Source organism: Rhipicephalus sanguineus, chromosome 4 (assembly GCF_013339695.2).
Source record: "Rhipicephalus sanguineus isolate Rsan-2018 chromosome 4, BIME_Rsan_1.4, whole genome shotgun sequence".
Taxonomy (NCBI): Eukaryota; Metazoa; Arthropoda; class Arachnida; order Ixodida; family Ixodidae; genus Rhipicephalus; species Rhipicephalus sanguineus.
In genome coordinates, this window is record NC_051179.1 from 8,076,367 (window position 1) to 8,094,962 (window position 18,596).

General features: G+C 47.4%; 1 protein-coding gene across 5 annotated transcripts in view; it reads right to left on the reverse strand.

Moving 5' to 3' along the window:
• Positions 1-18,596, reverse strand: part of LOC119389336 (RNA-binding protein Musashi homolog Rbp6) — a 705,926-nt gene that overhangs the window by 392,692 nt on the left and 294,638 nt on the right. Inside the window, exon 5 of one of the 5 annotated variants that reach the window (XM_049414392.1) lies at positions 15,150-15,191. The exons of the other annotated variants lie outside the window; for them this stretch is intronic. Coding sequence (XP_049270349.1) covers positions 15,150-15,191 — 42 coding nt within the window. The remainder of the gene's footprint in view (positions 1-15,149; positions 15,192-18,596) is intronic. 5 annotated transcript variants of the gene reach the window in all.

An 18,596-nucleotide genomic window follows, 5' to 3' on the forward strand; every position in this document is an offset into this window, starting at 1 on the left:
AAAGGCCTCTCCCATGTTCCGCCAATCAATATTCCGCCAATCAAATAATATTATCTGGTGTTTAACGTCCCAAAACCGCGACATGATTATGAGAGACGCCGTAGTGGGGGGCCCCGGAAATTTCAACCACCTGGGGTTCCATAACCTATGGGCCTCTAGCATTTTGTCTCCATCGAAATGCGTCTGCCGTGACCTTCGGGTCAGCAGTCCAGCACCATAACCACTAGCCCACCGTCGGGGGTAGACTCCAGTAGCTATAAGGTAAGACCACAGAAAGTTCAGTGCCTACAGAAAATAGCGTAAAACGGCTCGTTGGGATGCTCGTGAGATCAGCATTCGGTATAACAATCTTTCCCGAATTCCTTTGCTGACATCTTTAAGATGGCTCTTAAAAATTTACGTTATTATAATGCAAGCGTAATTTCGCTATTTTACTAAGTAGTAAGCAGAATTTTTGTTACTGTATACCCCAGGCACGAGCAGATTATTATATATTTGTTCTCAACATCGCCTTCACATAACAGTAAACTAAAATGGAATATAAGTATGCAAACACCAGCAGAAACGTCGCACACAGTTATAAGTAAGAATAAATCAGAGAACTTACCTTGGCAGCTCGTTAAAGACATATTGCAGTAACCGGACAGAAAAAAAAAAACCAATACAGATATATAGGTAATGTATGGGATGGAAAAGACGGACAGCTGAGAAAGAACTTGTGCTAACAATAAAAATATGATTATAAAAACTAATTGAAGAAATAAAAAAAGACGTACGCCAAGATAGCTTCTGTTAGGTAAATGCTCGTTCTGTTAGATCCAGCATCGGTACCGGTGACGCTACAGCTGTTAGAATCTTATTTGCATATCTCAATGCATGTAAGTCAAACTTACATATGTCCTTCAAATCGCCGATGTGTGAAAGCCTCAAGACGCATAGCAACCCCATTCGTGTATTCTTCAGACTTTGTGACGAAACACAACGCAAGAGAAACTTCGATAACGACGCTACAGCGCCATCATAGTTTGTACGAAGAGACGCCGTACGCCATGGAGCATGCGGCACGGGATAGTGGCTAAGAGCCAGTGTCATGGCAATGACACAACAAAAAAGAAAAGAAAGAACACTGAGAAAGCAAAAGGGTCGGCTGGCGGTCGATTTTCGCACGCTTGTCTTTCTATGCGATGCGAGCGCCACCACGTGACTCTCATCCATCAATACGGACGCTCAGAGCTCATCATCCCCCGCCCTCGCTGGACAACTTTGGCGGAAAGATAAAATAATGTCACTGACTTTAGTTTTATTCTGGTGGCTTAGTGGAAGCAGTATCAGCATGAGAAGAGGAGTTCAACCAACGTTTATTGTTTCTCACGGTGGTGTTGCAGTATCTTGTATCTTAAGATACACGATACATATTTCAAGGGATCGGAAATATAGATACTGATAGACGTCTTGCGAGACGTATCGCGATACAGATATAAAATACCCAAAGAGTATCTAAGATAGTATCTAAGATACATGTATCTTCGATCCTGCCCAGCACTGGTTGACACACCACGAAGGGGTACTGCTACGGATGCTCAGAAGCTTCCTTCAGACGAATGCGTCCAACTGACGTCATGCCCTGCAACAGTTCGTAACGGAATGTGCGTTATTGCCTACCAAACGCGCGTGTTCTTCCGCCGAGATGGAAGGCCGCAGCCCAGCAGGGCGCGAGGCGGCAGCTTTTATCGGGTGTCTATTCTGTCGCTTACTGCGCAAGGCGTCACTTGCGTGAGCAACGGTCGAAGATCCGTGGCGTCAACGACAGTGAACACGGAAGGCCACGCATGCGCGCATGCCCGCGTGCTCGCAGCGTGCGATTGTTTCCATGTTCACGGAAGACAAACCAAAACAAAAAGTATGCTCAATGAGTGGACGGACGACTTCAGGCCATGGTGCTGACCTTTCCGTTGAAATTGCATTTGCAGGCGCAACGTCGGCGTCTTCGACGTCATTATATTGTGTTATTGAAGCATTAAAATTTGTTAGCGATATCCTGAATGCTCCAGGTGCGTCAGCTGTAATCCTCGTGAATGACGAGCTGTAACTCTGCACGAGCACTGATCAGATCGAGATCCGCGGCCTTGGAACTCAAGGCACGCGAGCTTCGTAATAGACACCGACGTACAAAACTAACCGGATCAAACGGGGCACAAAGCTGCGATACCGAAAAAAAAAAAAAAAAACGCGCCCGCTGACTTCAAGTCCAGGATCCGTCATACCAAAACGAAAATATTGTTTGGATTACTTCAACTCGTTTATTTAACTACAACTACTGTACTCAGTGACAATAGCAACAAATGCATCAAACGCCGCTCTTGATGTATGTCGGCTGTCGGTTAATGCGAGCAATACGCTAAACGAGGAAATCTTAACAGCCCCCGGGTGGTCGAAGAGAGTCAACACGGGCATGAGGACAGGGCGTTTAAGAAACTCCCTGCTCTGCTTGTGAACGGCGCGCTCAACACCAGAACTCGGCTGAGCTGTTCACAGCACTGCTTGCTATTCACCGAATGGCTTCTTCAGCAAGCCTGAGGGGTGATTCCAGAACCATTAAGGAATAATAAATCGTGACGCTGTCGAAATGCTCTCCCAAGAGGTTTGTATGAACACGAATAAAAGCCTCAGACAGGCACATATCTTTGTGAAAGGCGTCATCCCTCACGTGTTGTTATTTAAACGGGGTCAGTCCGTGAGTCTACTTCAAGGTATTCCATTGGTCATGGACAGGCGTCAGCCATGCATTCCCCGTATGCTGGGAGTCTCGATCCGTGTTATAAATATCTGTCGCCATCAGCCGATAAGTTCAGTCACTCAGAAGTGACAGCACAACGCACATCGCTGCGTGTGCACGTCGAGAAAAAACTACTCTCTGTGTGTCTTCCGCCTCTTCTAACGCTGTCTTTTAAAAGCCTTTGGAAAGGCTCATACGACCCGTTACGTTGTACACCGTAACAAAGCACTACATGGTGATCTGTAGAGTGCGCGTAGGGAAGAGCGCGTAACCGACATGATCGCTGCCAATGCGCAGGTCATGACACAAGCGGTACAGGAAACGAATTGCTGCAATGGGGAACTGGCACACCGACAGTGATGTCACGTGTGAATATGGTTTCTACGCTTTATTGACCGCACATCGCATGGCTCAAAGGGGCGTGCCTCAAGGTTCTGAGTGAGACACGTTTTTTTTTTTTGTAAGCAAGAACAGATGAAGAAATAAGTGAGCAAGGACGCCGCAACGCAGGCAGCGTATATAAATTCGAGGAAGGAACCATGTCATTGTAAGTCAATTTTGAACTGATAAACGAAAGTGTCGTGAACGAGATAAGCCGCATTGTGTAAAAACATGAGTTTCGTTGAAAGGGGCTGCGAATGCGCGACTGCATTCACGTTTTGGAATACAGAAATAGCCACGGGGGTGGCGGCTTCGTGGCTTTGTCCTGCTATCACGAGGACGCTGGTTCGATTCCAGGGTGCTGGGGAGGATGAGAGACCTAGAAGAAAACCTATTTATTGCTTTAAAAATCCTTACAAGCTTAATCAAGACCATGTAATGTCTATGATATATCCGACCGAAGGTCGCGGGATCGAACCCCAGCCGCGGCGGCCGCATTTTCGGTGGAGTCGAAAATGCTTGAGGCCGCTGTACTTAGATTTAGGTTGCCGTTGAAGAACCGCAGGTGGTCGAAATTTCCGGAGCCCTCCACTGTCTGGCGTCCCTCAAAGTCACATCGTAGTTTTGGACTTATATAACCCCAACAATTAGATTATGAGATATCAAACATCATTACTAGTCTGCAGCAGTTATGAGTGACGTGAAGAAAAATTATTATCCTCATTCATGGAGTTGCTAAAGTGACATCGCGCAAATAACGTAGGAGCCTGAAATAGTCAGGCTGCTGTATCGCAACGGACCCTGTGATTAACTTAACCGTGAGTCACATGACAAAGTTACGGCCCTGTTGCCGCCTCGCAATCACTGCAACAGTGTCCGAAGCACTTAATCAGGCAAGCACCTCCTCGAAAGCGACCGCTCATTAGTGCAGCTGTTTTCCCCAAGGAGCATTTCAAGGCTGTGTAACGCCCATTTTCCCAGCTGCTCTGCTCGTCACTTGGACGTAGAAGTTTACAATTCCCCTAGTTCATGGATATTGAAGCATTCTTACGCACCACGGGCGTGGACGAAGTTTTTCTCGGGGCGGTTGGAATGGTCCGATTCCCCTCTATGTATGTTCGTGCGTGCGTTTACGTATATGCATGCGCGCACGAACGAAATATAAAGATTTCGGGGCGGGGGGTTGGCGACCTGGCTAGGCCAATGTAATACACTATACACCAAATCCTATTCTCAGCATTACGGAAACGTCGTGCTTCGCATAACAATAATCTTTACGAATTTCGGCAGTATTCCGCTTTAACCAGTGACATTGTGACGCGCCACATCAGCTCCTTCTGCTTTTTGACAGTCTTTTTTTACTTAATTTCATTATTTAGTAATTGGTTTCATATCTATATGATGTAACCTGTCCTACTCGTGGCTTCCCTTTCTTTTTTTCACAATGCACACACACAAAGGAAGCATTTGCCGAACGTCTATGCTCACTGTAGGTTTAGTGTTACGGCTCGGCTGTTCAGCATGGTTGCATCTCCTGGGCTGAGAAGCTATCCCGGATAAAGTTATTCTCCTCCTGACCGGAGGAAAAAACGTGGCAGCACTTGTGCATGTAACATACATTACGGGAACATCGGTTGTGTATGATTCAGCTGCACAGTAGTGTCAATTCATTGAAAATCTTTCCTCCTCAGCAGCGGCGGAACAGCCCGAAGCAAACTAGTTCATTACGGAGAAAATGAAACGCAGGCTGATCAAGATTCGGCGCACAGCCGCCGAAATATTTTCAACGGCAAACGAGATCTGGCGGCGAACCAAGCGCTGCAGCGGTTGCACGCACGCGTAGCCTGGAAAAGATGGCGCTGTCTTTGTATTCAGGGAGGGTTCAAAACCGTCATCGACCGCTGGCTGTAGCGCAGTTAATTGTGCCGAGCTAAGAAACGCAGACATAATGAAGGACAGCTGGATCGATGAGCGCTGACCCAATCACGGAAACATTGGCCGCTCACGCTGAGAGAACAGTGCCGCGTGTTCTCCGAGAACTATAGGAAGGTTACAAGAGACGCTACATGAAGGAAATACTGAACGGAAGCGTCTTTGTATGAAAGGATTCGCACCCGAATGCATGGGAACAGAATGGCTGCTTATATGGTGCCATGCTCCCGCCTTTTTCTCAATACCAAATAAGCATGTTCTGTCCTACTGCATGGAATTATGACTTGGTCGTCCGATTTTCCCACCACAGCGGCAGTTGACCTGCTTGTTGTAGCAATATCAATGGATGCACTACAAGTGTATTGCAATGAGGCCTGATTATATAGGTGCGCTCACTTTCAGGGGAAGAAAAACACGTACGAAAATAATTAGGAAATTGGAGGGACTGGCAATTGGTAAGGACCATATTTAGGACACGGCGCCGCGCAGTAAGGCGAAAACACGAAGGAGCACACGAAACGTGCCTTAGTTCGTGGTGCCGTTTCGTAAATATGAAATTGGAGGCATTGTATAAACTCAGGAGCTCAGAACAATGTCATGTCGCCGAAATAAAGTGCGCGACGGGTTTCGTGTTTGCTCCACCTCGCAACGCGCACTTGGAGATAAGCATGACAGAGAAAGAAAATACTATTCGACCAAGTGCGACTTTTGGCGTGAATACGACAGCGTGGAGCAACGGCTCGTTTTTAGACGCGGACAAGCTTGCCGCACGGATGACGTATTCAGCTTCCGGCATATAATTGCGTACAAGTTGCGCGACGTTGTAAGACTTGGTGGAATCTCTTCGTCGCATATAATATATATATATATATATATATATATCAGCATAAAAATACATGCGCTTTCATAAGAAAACACGCTGTTCATGTTGTCGACGTTTCGACGGGAGCCCCGTCTTCTCAAGACATGTTATGTCATGAAGAAGACGGGGCTCCCGTCGAAACGTCGACAAAATAAACAATTGTTTTTTAAGAAAGCGCATCTGCTTTTATACTTATACATTGCGGCAACAGAAGTTACTATCTTCCGCATTTAGGCCTTATATACATATACGCTCCCTTTTACCGGCAAGACCACTCGAGATGAGGCGGAGGCCACGTGATTACGCAATTATCTTGCCTCCTTAGCCACACTAGGTGCTTGCCTGTTTACCGACAGCTGTCGAGGCAGCACTACAAGCACATCGCAAAGATGTTATCGTTTTCTCTGCTGATTTGGAAAAACGAACTGCGCAGCATACTACAAGTTAATCCTTTTACAAACTGACCTATTTCTTTGGTTTGGTAACAAAGTTGTCCGATTTTATTGCGGTTTGCGGCAAAACATTCAGCAAGAAACGAGCCATTTATTGGGCTGCCCCATTTTTCGATGTGAAACGTCGAAAAAAAACAGACGTAATAGAGACACGAAAACCGCGAACATGACTATACAAGGAGGGGCAGCTTGTGCCTTCGACACGATGTTAAAAACTCCGATTCCCATGCGGCGTACCCAACGTGACTAGTAAGGTTTGCAAAGGTTTTAAAATAGGAATGTGCGAATATTCGAGTTGCGAATTCGAATCGAATAATACCTAATCGAATAATTCGATTCGACTTTCCAATGTCTAGTATTCGAAGTTTCGAATAGTTCGACAGGACGTATATCTAAAACGCGACAATGGCCAACGTTGCAACATGGTTACGGTAGGGTGGCGAAAAGTAACGCCGACGTCGTTACAGTAGGTCTTTCGTTAAAACTTTCACCGATACCCTGGTTCAAAATCGAGCGCATGTTTATTTTAAAGCAGATTATGTCACTTGCATACGTGAAAAAAGACACATGACAAAACTGTGAAAAGCCTTCACAACTTCGCTTCCCAAGGCAAGGACTTGTAGCGTAGTTTCGGTCGCGTATGCCCCAAGCACCGTAAAACGTCCCGACTTTGTTTGGCCCGCGCAACCCTCGGTGAATGGCTTCATATGCGAAAATTAGTTCACGCTGCGCAGTCACCATTGCCGCATCGCACCACTCGTTCAGAAATTCCCATCGCTCCGGCGCGCCGTTAAAAACGCTGCTGCGTACGGGCGCCCGAAGATTTTTGGGCCCAGAGCACCCATGGCGATGAAGCACATTGCCGTTGTCAAAGGAGCCGTGTCGCGCCACCATAGGGGAAAAACACCTTGTCTCCCTGTTAGGAAATTGGGAGTGGCATAATAATAATATCTGGGGTTTAACGTCCCAAAACCACGATATGATTATGAGAGACGCCGTAGTGGAGGGCTCCGGAAATTTCGACCACCTGGGGTTCTTTAACGTGCACCTAATCTAAGTACACGGGCCTCAAACATTTTTCGCCTCCATCGAAAATGCAGCCCGCCGCGGCCGGATTCGATCCCGCGACCTTCGGGTCAGCAGGCGAGCGCCATAACCACTAGACCACCGTGGCGGGGCGGGAGTGGCATTGTTGAGCGGCTCTTTAACGCGCCCATAAAAGCTGAACAACAACAAAAAAAAGAACCCAAGAGCACATGTACACGGCCTGATTGGCTGATTTGAGCATCGCGAGCTGCATAGTTGCCGCGACCTGCCCGCGCCGCGTTCTACAACGGCACGCTTGTTATCTGGATGCTGGATTCATAGGAAATAAAGAAACGCGTTCTAGGCGCCAAAAATTGGCCAGCAAAAAAAATGTTTCAGGCATCCGACACCGTAAAGATGGGCACAATAACTTTGTACATAAATGCAAATAATTTCAGACGAAGACGTGCGCAACCTGTATCTACGAAAGGGAATAAAACAAAGAAATGTCGTTCTTGTGTAGCGATTGGTGCAGTCCTAAATCCTGCGCGAAATGCAGCTCGACAACTGTGAAACTTGAGCAAGTGCGTAGCAAGGACACTCAGCGACTCCCGTGCGCGGAGTTCCCATTTACCGAACCATCGATAACGTGAATGTTTGACGTAAGCATGTAGGGTTTCACCGGCGCGAGTATAGAATCTTGTTAGGGAGATTCGCAAACACGTTGTGTGACATGCGCGCTGCCTTTCGCTGCGCTTAATCGACTTTCTGCTTGTTACGGCAGTTGAGATATCTGTCGCCTGCAGCGAGTTCCGTCAGGACGTTTCGCTCTTTGTATTAGCGACGACGGCTCCGGAGAAGCGCCGGTGGGTGGAGCAACCGTGCGCTTGGCGAGGCGGTGGCGCCCTCCCTTGCTCGGCACGGGTGTCAGCCGCATGTTTCCGAAGTTCTCTTGGCAATCTTAAGTTAATTACCACGATTACTTAGTTACTACTGTTAATTATATTATTTTAGGCCTTGTTGGTTTATTTTCTTTCTTTTTTTGAGCGTCGCTAGCCTTGTTTTAGGCCTCTATTGACCACTTGATTTTGAGCATTGAGCACGCCACATGAGACGACTGACGACAAGTCGGCCCCAAAAGGACTACGCGTTTTAAAAAAATACCGCTTTTTATCATGGCACAAAGGCGCTAATGGTTGAACATAGCCGTGCAATTGTCGTCTTTACCGCACGATCCGCAAGACACGGTCTCTGCGTTTATTCTGTAGCATGGCGAGTCAAGAGTCCACTGTCGAATCAACGCACTCCTGGGTGTCCTTCTTTTTGGCATGGCTGACAACGCCATAGCAGAAACCGATGACCAGAACGCTAAAAGACCAGAAGGGAGGGATGCCTCCTGTTAGTCGGTTCGAGTCGCGTATAATGTCACGTGGTTTATTCACGTACAAACGTGAAGGAACGACAAGGAACGTCGAGGAACGTCGAGGGTCCAAAATCCAAGCAAGCGCAAGCTCGGGTCGCGTGGCTACCACTCACGATATGGCTTGCTTTCTTGGCTGCTTCGTCGTCGTCTGTACTGTTCACTACAATAGAGTCAATTTCTCCCCTGGCGGTGAACGCATTAAAAAGAAAGTTGCAAACTAAACAAAAGCCTCGTGCACACCGCATTTTCCTTTCTTCTTTTGTTCGTTACTCTCCCCTGACGCGAAGCACTCGCGCCATGTCAGTGCGGCAGCGTATGCTGCCCGGTACGTCCCACTTCACGGCCGCTAGCATTTGTTTTCCGGGAGTTGGTTCAACTGCAGGACTAGGCTGAACCCCACATATTTCCGAACGACATTGCCCGGTAAGATGAATAACGGTCTCAAACTGCGCCCGAAAGCTAAACTTGAGGCTAAGTAGTATTCATATAGGAGCCGATTATCAAAATAGGCATTTATAGGCGCTTATAGGCATTTAGGCACGAACGCCAAGATAGGCATTTATAGGCACTATAAAAACACTATAAAAGCCCTTCTTAACCTCTAAATTGATGCTCACATATCGAAGTGGGGCGATAGGAGAGCAAGGAACGAAATAGGCAGTTGTCAAAAATCTGGTCTCAAGAACTTATCACGCTGAAAGTGAGCCGAGCGCTGAAAGAAAAGAAGGTGCTCAAGGCGGTGATGACTTGCCTTCCTCCCTTTCAGTGCTGGGACGACGAAAGGAGAGGGTTCACTCCGCTCCTACTTGAAGGATTCTGATTTTCTTTTTCTTTTTGCGCCAGTCGATTCGCGAGGCAATAAACTCAGATAGTCAGGTCCTTTGATGCTTGCTTGGGAAAGTTCTGCAGGAGCCCTACAAGGGCCCTGCAACACCGCTGCCTACAAAAAAAATCTTTTTCCGCAGGATTTCTGAATGCGACTGTGGACGAAGATATAGGTATATGCAACTTCCCTCTGTATTGCCCACAATCTGCGCTTTGTGCCTCTCAGTTCTGCCTATTTCCCCGTCGGCTTTCTTCGAGAGTAACCATGTGCCCAACAAGCAACTCTCTTGAGACCACAGCGTGACACACCGAGACGCCGTCTTAAATCACAACTCTTGACCGCAGACCGTTCAGTATAAGGAAATTTCTGGGCCAGCCAGAGCCTACAAAAGTATTTCATGAAGCAGCGTACAAAGGACACAATCGCACACACATAAAATAACGCAAGCGCTGGACTGCAACTGATGCTTTATTGTCGAAAGACAGCCTTGTAAAGAACGACACGCACGTGCACACCGAGAGCAGTGAAGTATGATCGAGACCACAAAAACGAAAAGCAAATTGCACTGATACGACGCCTTTCCCAAAAAAATGGCAAAGAATACGTGATTACAGTCCTGTGGGTATCGGCATGCTTTTTTAGAGAATGACACCGAGGGGCAAGTCTTTCCATTGATCGATTTCCATGGCCTCGAGTGTTTCCCTTGTTTCCTTATTCGGTTTCACCACTGAGCCGCTGAACGTATTAACAGCACCCAGCTCTCTGTCAACGCTATCGTATTGTACGCAATCTGCTTAATCAAAATACCATGTCAGCAGCAACGTCCATAGAATTCTTCGGTACAATTTTTTATCTGTGTTTTCAATGTTCCCTTCAACGAGAAAACGTTTGTGCGCTTCGTGGATTTCTCGGTGTTGCATGTCTCTCGGTACCAATGCAATAGCAATTTTGTTACGCTTCTGTAACTTGGAGAAGGTGAACATCGCAAATCTTAAATATTGGCTCGGCCCCCGAGCCAACGGCACCTCAAAATAGCAACAACTGCAGGTTCAGAGTACTCCTAGGGCGGCCCCTGGCAGCGAAAATGTGCGGCCACTGAAAGCAGAAAAGGAAGGGCACGGACCCTTTCTTCTTGAGATGCCAAACTTAACATCACGAAGACCGACAGGAAGAAAGCGCCACCATGAAATATCAAAGCCAAGAAAAGGCGTTCTTGTTGCGCTACCCTTAATACACCTTCTTCATCGCAGATCATAAGTTATATGATAAAACTCCGGAGAAAATAACGCGGGATGTACGCGTGCAGCAACCATCCGCGCGACACTCCGAGGCTTCCTGGTTGAGTACCGTCGCACATGTTTACGAGTACCGTAAGAACAGATAGCTACAAAGACTGAACGAACAGGAGAACAAGAGCTGCAGTCAGGGGAACGAGGCCCGTTTTTGAACAAGCGAAGCAGTAAAGTGGCGTTCATTCTCGCACGAAGGCTGTAAACGTCTACCTACGAAACCTCACCTGGAGTCAGAGGACGGGCCTCGAGTCTGAACGACATTAGCCCACACACTCCGAGGCAGGTGATAACCCTTTACGAGGATTCAGAAGACCGGCTGCAAGACGCCACTAGCTGTGTAACGTCAAAGCACTTTTGCTGAATAATAGTAATAATAATTTCTGAGGTTTTACGTGCCAAAACCGCGATATCAGTAAGAGGCACGCCGGAGTGCCTGCGGTTCTTTAACATGCCCTGACATCGCGCAGTAGACGGGCATTTTCTCCTCCATCGAAAATTCAGCCACCGCAGCCAGGATCGAACCCGCGTCCATCGTGACAGCAGCCGAGCACCGCAACTACTGTGCCACCGAGGCAGCAGAGTTGAATAATGAAGTAAGGCTTCTCTACTAGCAGAATTCTCGACCAGAAAAAACGCATGAAAACAAACACATGTCCATTCTCACTCAGCTCTTGCACAAAGCTGGGGGAAACCTTCAGTGATATGGGCGTGTTTTCGCTCATAATTAGTCGCAAGTCAGTTCAGCGGAATTCCGCAAGGTGGCCGTAGAGTTAGAAGGAAAAAAAAAAAAGAATGACAACCACCCGTTTGTGGCACCAATCTACAAGGAAATCCTTACGGATTTTTCAGAAAGAAAGCAATATTCAGCGTCGACGTGCTTGTCGAGTGATCCGCTGCCTCACGCTGCCACCTGAGGGCATCCTGGTTAGCTCAATCGGAGCAGGACATCAACTGAGATGGATTTCCTTGCAGCTTTTTGCTTTTCCCCCATTACTTATTGCGCTTTGGGCAAAATACTCGCTCGTGCGGTACCTTTTAGTGGCACGGCTTTTTGCTGACCTCTTTCTGCGTCGTCGGCAAAAAAGGCTGGTAAGCGAAGTATGGCTTTCATCCAATAGGGATCTAGAAGCGGCACTGCTCAGAAATCTTTGCGTTATGTAACACCCATGCTGCTGCTCATCCAAGCAAACATTTGCGTAGAGGGCGCATAAGCTTTTATTTAGAACGCAGCTCTTAGGCGCCCGTTCCTGCGTTGAGCAGCGTCGCCGTCGGTGGTGTAACCGACAGACATGAAAAATTAACCGATAGACATAAAAAAATAAAATGTAAAATAAAGACGAGCATTGAATTGGATTTGAACCCGGACCCTCTGCGTGGAAGTCGTGTTTTCTACCACAGAGCCACGCTGGTGCTTGAAATTCATTTGCAAAAATACCCTATACAGGCGTCATATCGGGCAAGGAATCGCGTTAACCCAATGTAATATGCGGGGCAGAAGAGTAAAATAACAACCAGTCATCACACAATGCTAATTGTGCAACGAGCGTTTGGTTTAATGCGTCCCACCCACTGCAAAGCACTCAGTCCTAATTCTTCATCGTCATCAGCCACATGCAGCATCGACATAGTGAGTAGCACTGACAATTGGGCGAGTTAGTACAGATGCATGGCTTCAGAATGGCGCAACAAGGAAGACGAAAAGACGAAAGATCACACGAACTCAAGCGCCGACTCACAACTAAAGTTTATTCCATATCACAGAGCAGATTTATACACCCACGTGGCTACACACAACGCAAAAAACAAAAAGAACAACCAAAAGCCAAAGCAACGTTAACCATTCAAGTACAAGATTTCTTTATCCTGTAGCGCAATTGAGGGACAGCTGATGCAAGAATGTTTTTTACTTTGAATGTTCCATGCCTCGATTATTTCCCGAGTCGTGTTATCATGATGCCTTGAAATAATGCTTGTGAGGCTAAACTGAGGCGCGCATCCGCACTTCTGACAGTGCTGAGAAATGTGCGAAAAACTATCACCACGTAGGTTGGCCGCATGTTCCGTTAATCTCACGTTAACACATCAGCCCGTCTGGCCTACATAAGCATAGCCGCAAGACAACGCCAGACTGTGAACCACATTCGTAGCACAACTGGAACATTCATGGTACATTCAAAGTAAAAAACATTCTTGCATCAGCTGTCCCTCAATTGCGCTACAGGATAAAGAAATGTTGTACCTGAATGGTTAACGTGCTTTGGCTTTTGGTTGTTCTTTTGTTTTTTGCGTTGTGTGTAGCCACGTGGGTGTATAAATCTGCTCTGTGATATGGAATAAACTTTAGTTGTGAGTCGGCGCTTGTGTTCGTGTGATCTTTCGTCTTTTCGTCTTCCTTGTTGCGCCGTTCTGAAGCCATGCATCGACATAGTGCACAGAATGCCTTACAGATGTGTAGCGAGTTCCTCTCTTATCAGCAGAAAGACGAATAATGGCCTAGTGGGTGATGTCCTACTTCACAAAATTATTATTTATGGCGTAGTCCATACCTTGCGGAAAGCCAGAACTTGAAACACAATTGACCTTGCCGTAACAAGAAGCAGCACTCACAATTCGCATTAGGCAGTGTCATAATCGTCGGTGATTTTTTTTCATAACCCGGAAAGAATCAGCGTCGATTTAGGACTTGTGCACCGCTCTTATGAGTCGATCTCTTGCGCAGTTAACGTGGTAGCGCAAGTGATTGGGCTGGTTGATTATGCACCATTTTTCTCTGCAGCGCGAATTTGACTGAAGCAGTGAAAGGACAAGTGGGACTAGCGCTTCATTTCGGAGCGATGCAAGCAGAGAACTCATAAAGGAAACTCATACACAACAGGCAGAAGACAATCCGCTGCATTCCGATCCCCCCATCCTCACACGTTCCAAGCAGCAGCAGTTACTTGCTTGCACCATCGTGTCGTCAGCGTGCAGCATCACTAATCTGAGCAATTGCTTTCGACCCTGACCGGTAGCGAACAAACACCACGTAGACCACGGATGTTTCACGTGAGCAAAATACGCCGTCCCATTCCGTAGAGGCCGCCACAGTGTTCGACAAATGAGAAGTGTTCAGATGGATGTTACACTGAGAGAAGGCTTGCGAAGCCATCCTCTTGCTTCTCATACGGTCTAGCAACGCACTTAGTTTCAAGGACAATTAGGATATAGCTTTAAAGAAAAAAAAGAAAGAAAAAAAGAAATGGGGGCAGCATACGAGGAAAATGGAGAAACAGTGCCCGGCTCATTCTGAGCCATCAGTTATCATTAAAAGAGTGGCTAACCAGTCTTCGAAGCAACGGAGGAGGTGCCGAGGGCAGAAACAATGCGCACTCTGAAAACGTCGCGTTTCGGGAGAAACGTAATTACCTTCTAGGTGGCCCTGGCAGTCATAAATCACAATGAGCGTGCATAATTAACGCCACTGTAAGGCCCCGTTCGCTAGAAGGGGCGACGGGAAAGAACGAGGGCGCAGTTGGCGCCCTAAAGCTGGCTTCTCTGCGCTAGCAGTCGTAATGCGAGGAAGCGTGCTTTCAAGGAGTGTCATCCGTCCTCTGTTGACCCCCGATTTTCCATAGTTTCGTACGATTAGTCAACTTTAGCGCGTACGTGACTACCACATACACGTGGCACGAGTCCAGCTATCCAAATATTAACAGTTGTGTAGGAAACTAACAACAAAGGCGGCATCGATGTCGACCGTGAAATGAAACAAACACGCAGAGCATAACAGGCGAAGGTCGATTCCAGCCACCGAGGGATGAAGCTTTTTACAATGCCTTTTTCCGGCAACTTTGTAGGGAAGTGCGCTTTTCAGCTTAAATTCAGTGCCGCTTCTGCAGGATAAACCCCACATCTTCACGTCTGCCATCCGGGAAGCGAAGCAGCAGGAACATCACAGGTGCGAAAGCTTTTCCCACAAGAGAAGTCGCAAGCAGTCGGAGCCTGAAAATCCTCGAATGTCCATTGCTGCGCTTGTTCACAGAAAGACGAGCTCTTTAAAAGAAAGCCTAACAACGTATGCCATGGTTTTCTTTCGTATTTTCTTGGCTTTGAGGCAACATAATGAAATCAACTTTAGTGAAAGAAGGCAATGACTGTGCGTGTGTATCCTTCTCCGGGGGAATAGGCAGAAGAGTTTACCTTTGGGTGTGCCCGCTTCGGGAACGCTATCTTTGGGTCAATCTGAAAAAGACAAAAAATGCGCGAGTTATTTTCACACAGCAAACGGCGAGAAAGTGAGCAGCCATTGGTTGAGGTACCTGCAACGCAACACGAGGTGACGCATTCTCAAACTCCATTTTTCTCAATTCACTAAGTCGGCTCGCGATTGGCTAACGCATGCATCTATATTTTAATGAGTCGACCAGTTGTAGAGACATTTCTTTACCGCCACCAAACCTACGATGGACAATTTGGGGCACTTTGTGAAATCCCCAGCATTCCAGAGCATAGTGCGCAGTTTGGATAACGCGAAATCTATCGACCACGCTATGAACAGGGAGCTCGCTGCGCTTGCTAGCACTAGGTTGCATATAGGTACTCAAAAAATCTTGCCTTCGCAAACGTTATCAGCTTCCGCCATTCTAGTGGTTCCTGCGCCATTCTGAGGTATTCTCCATTGAACTGTATCTTTTGACATAGCTAGCCTAATAAAAGACTAATTGTTATTTTGCGGCTAAAACATTCAGTGCATTCACCCTTTTGCTCAATGATTTCATTTGATAATTTTCAGCACTATGCTACAATTATTACTCATCATGACCGCAATTTCTTTCATTTGACACCTTTCACCCTTATGTTAGGTAAAGAATCTTCGTTCACTGGCGTTTATTTCGTGGCCCGAGTCAGTGCCGGACACAGCGAGAGACGCAGGCCAAACCAGCGTGTGTCTTGCCCGAATGCCACATTATGTGGACGACGCATATCTGGCTGATTCTCAACGTTCATTTTCACCGCGGCTCGACCCACTTTCCCTCTACGCAATGTTTGGTTGCGCCGTCAGGTAACAACGTTATAAATGACAAGCAAGTACAGTTCATTTTGCGTTGAAGGCAATTAAAAAGCCTCGAAAAGCAGCACGTAGTACCGACAGAGCCGCCACATAAGAGAGAACAGATATTATACACAAGTGGACACCGAAGCACTAAACATCCACATCTCACTTATTCGATCGAAGGCTTGCAAATGTATTTGCTCGCCGTCTTGCCGATTACGTACTCTTCGTATTTCTCGTTTTCAGCACCCGTCCATTCGAGGTGCGCAGCAAGCGCTGTCTCCTGTGCCGGTCTTTGACGAGGCTGCTCACCACCGCTCGATGAAACCTTGGTGACCGCACGTCATGCGATCCTTTTCCACGAATGAATGCCAGAGTAGCGGCTCTCCAATAGTCGCCATTTCACCCTTGCTGTGGTGATGACATCGCCGCAGCGTGGTTAGCCTGGCCGGAAATCGCTCCGCCTGTGCGCCTGTTGTCTACGTGAGTGGACACTTGGGTGCCCAGTAGGTACCAACGTGGATGATGACCTCATAACATGATTCCGACTTGACAAGGTTTGTCCGAACAAAAGTGCTTGAAGAGCATGTCACGCATGCTATTTATTGACATGAACGGAGCATACGATAATGTCGCACACTACGCAGTAGTAGCAGCTGTGCTTTATTTACAATAAGCAGAATGCAGAGCTCACTGAAGGATCAAGGGATCAATGCAAGCAAGCCTGGCCAAGGGCACTGTCCCTCCGCAGTTCGCGACAGCTTCGAGAGCAAGACACTCTCAAAAGGTTTCAATATATTGGTTTCGGGAAAATGGACAACAAGCAACTTGCAAGAGTACAGAAAAAATCACACACAAACAAAATGATCATGTAGTCAATGGAAACTAGGAATCGGTGGTCGAATACTTCAGGGGATCAACGACTTTTTTACGAGAAGGCCCTTCTTTTAACAACGAAGCTATTTAGCAAATCGTTCGTTGTAAGTCGATCGCACAAAGCTATCATCATCTTAACGGATATGTGCCACTGTGCGGCTACCTGAGAATGAGTACAGAAAGAAAGAAAGGGAGAAACAAAGAGTGAGACGTAACGAAACATATAAAAAAGGAGAAAGGGAAAATTCTTGCCGACAAAAAACCCTTCACGAGGCGGGATTCAAACCCGCGTACCTTCGATCCTAAGGCGAGCGTCCTAACCACTCGGCTGTCCAGGCATGCTAGCAGAGCATAGCGTAGCCTTGCATAATACAATGTAGCAAGGGTGTGGCAAAGGAAAGTGAGCGTGAGGCTGGGAGATGTGATGGTGAGGAGGATGGAAAGAACGAAGGGAGAGAGTAAGGCTTAGCACAGAAAGAAGGAGAGAAATAAATGCAGAAATAAAAAGACAGAGAACATCAACGAAGCAGAAAGAAGTACACAGAGAAAAAAAAAGACGGAAAGAAAAAGGAAGCAAGCATCGTGTCGTCCAGGGACCAGATATGTGTAACAAGCGTCGAAAGCTGGGCGAGTTGGTAAGGTTTCATCTTCTAGCAAACTGCGCAGCAGACGGGACACAAGAAGGAACGAAAGAGACAGACGAGTGCAGTCTGTCTCTTTCGTTCCTTCTTTGTGTCCCGTCTGCTACGCAGTTTGCTAGAAGGGACCAGATACCGCACGACCTGGCCAAGCCGCGCATCCGCAGTAGCTAAGCCACGCCCCCCGACGGAGACATCGCGCGCAACCTCCATTCTATAGTGCATAACCTGGCTGCGTACTCCCGAGGAGGAAGCCGCGCATCTCGAAGTTATAGACGTATCGGTCGACCGGCAGTACGAGCGGAGACGGGTCTGTGCTTCCCTGTGCCAAGGTTTGCGCGACTTAGGGCAAACTGCCCGCAATTTTATTGCGATAGCAATTATATGGACAGTCTCGGCTGCAAAATGTCCGTCCCCGTCGCCGTCATTCACCGTATATGTATAAGTATGTATATATATAGAAAAGCCACAAAGAAAAATAATTCAGAAATTCTTTCCGATGCGCGGAATCGAACGGGCGACCTCTCGCTTTGCAGAACGCCGCGTTATACGTTAGGCCACGACAGCACCGTCTTTCAGCCTGCTAACGGCGAGCTATTTATATACACCATGTAATTCAGCAAGCTTTCTTAGTGGCCACATAGATGGCGCGACGTGCCTGTGTGTGGCACGCTTTAAAGATCGTCGCCCCGCTCCTGCGAACGCTGTTGCTCTTCGCTCTACAGGGCGTGGTCGCTTTCGTGCGCTTATCTCGAGGAAAGAAGGGGCGTCCGGTGGGTGCTTCGCTTCGCTCGCTGCAGCGGCCGCGTTTGCGAAAGGAGCGCGCTGTCCAAACAGAAATAAGTAACAACTGTGACAATTAGTTCGCGCTCGTCTTGTGTGTACCTGTTCGTTCGTTTCGTGCGTCCTGCTTTATGTCTGAGCAGTGCACTTAAAGTGTCGAGCTGTGACGCATTAGTTCGCGCTCGTCCTGTATGCGTTCTTTTCGTGCGTCCTTTGGGCTCGAGCGACGCGCTGGCAATTTCGAGCTGCTTTCCGTTCTTCGCGTTACATTACAATTTATTGCTATCGCATTCATTG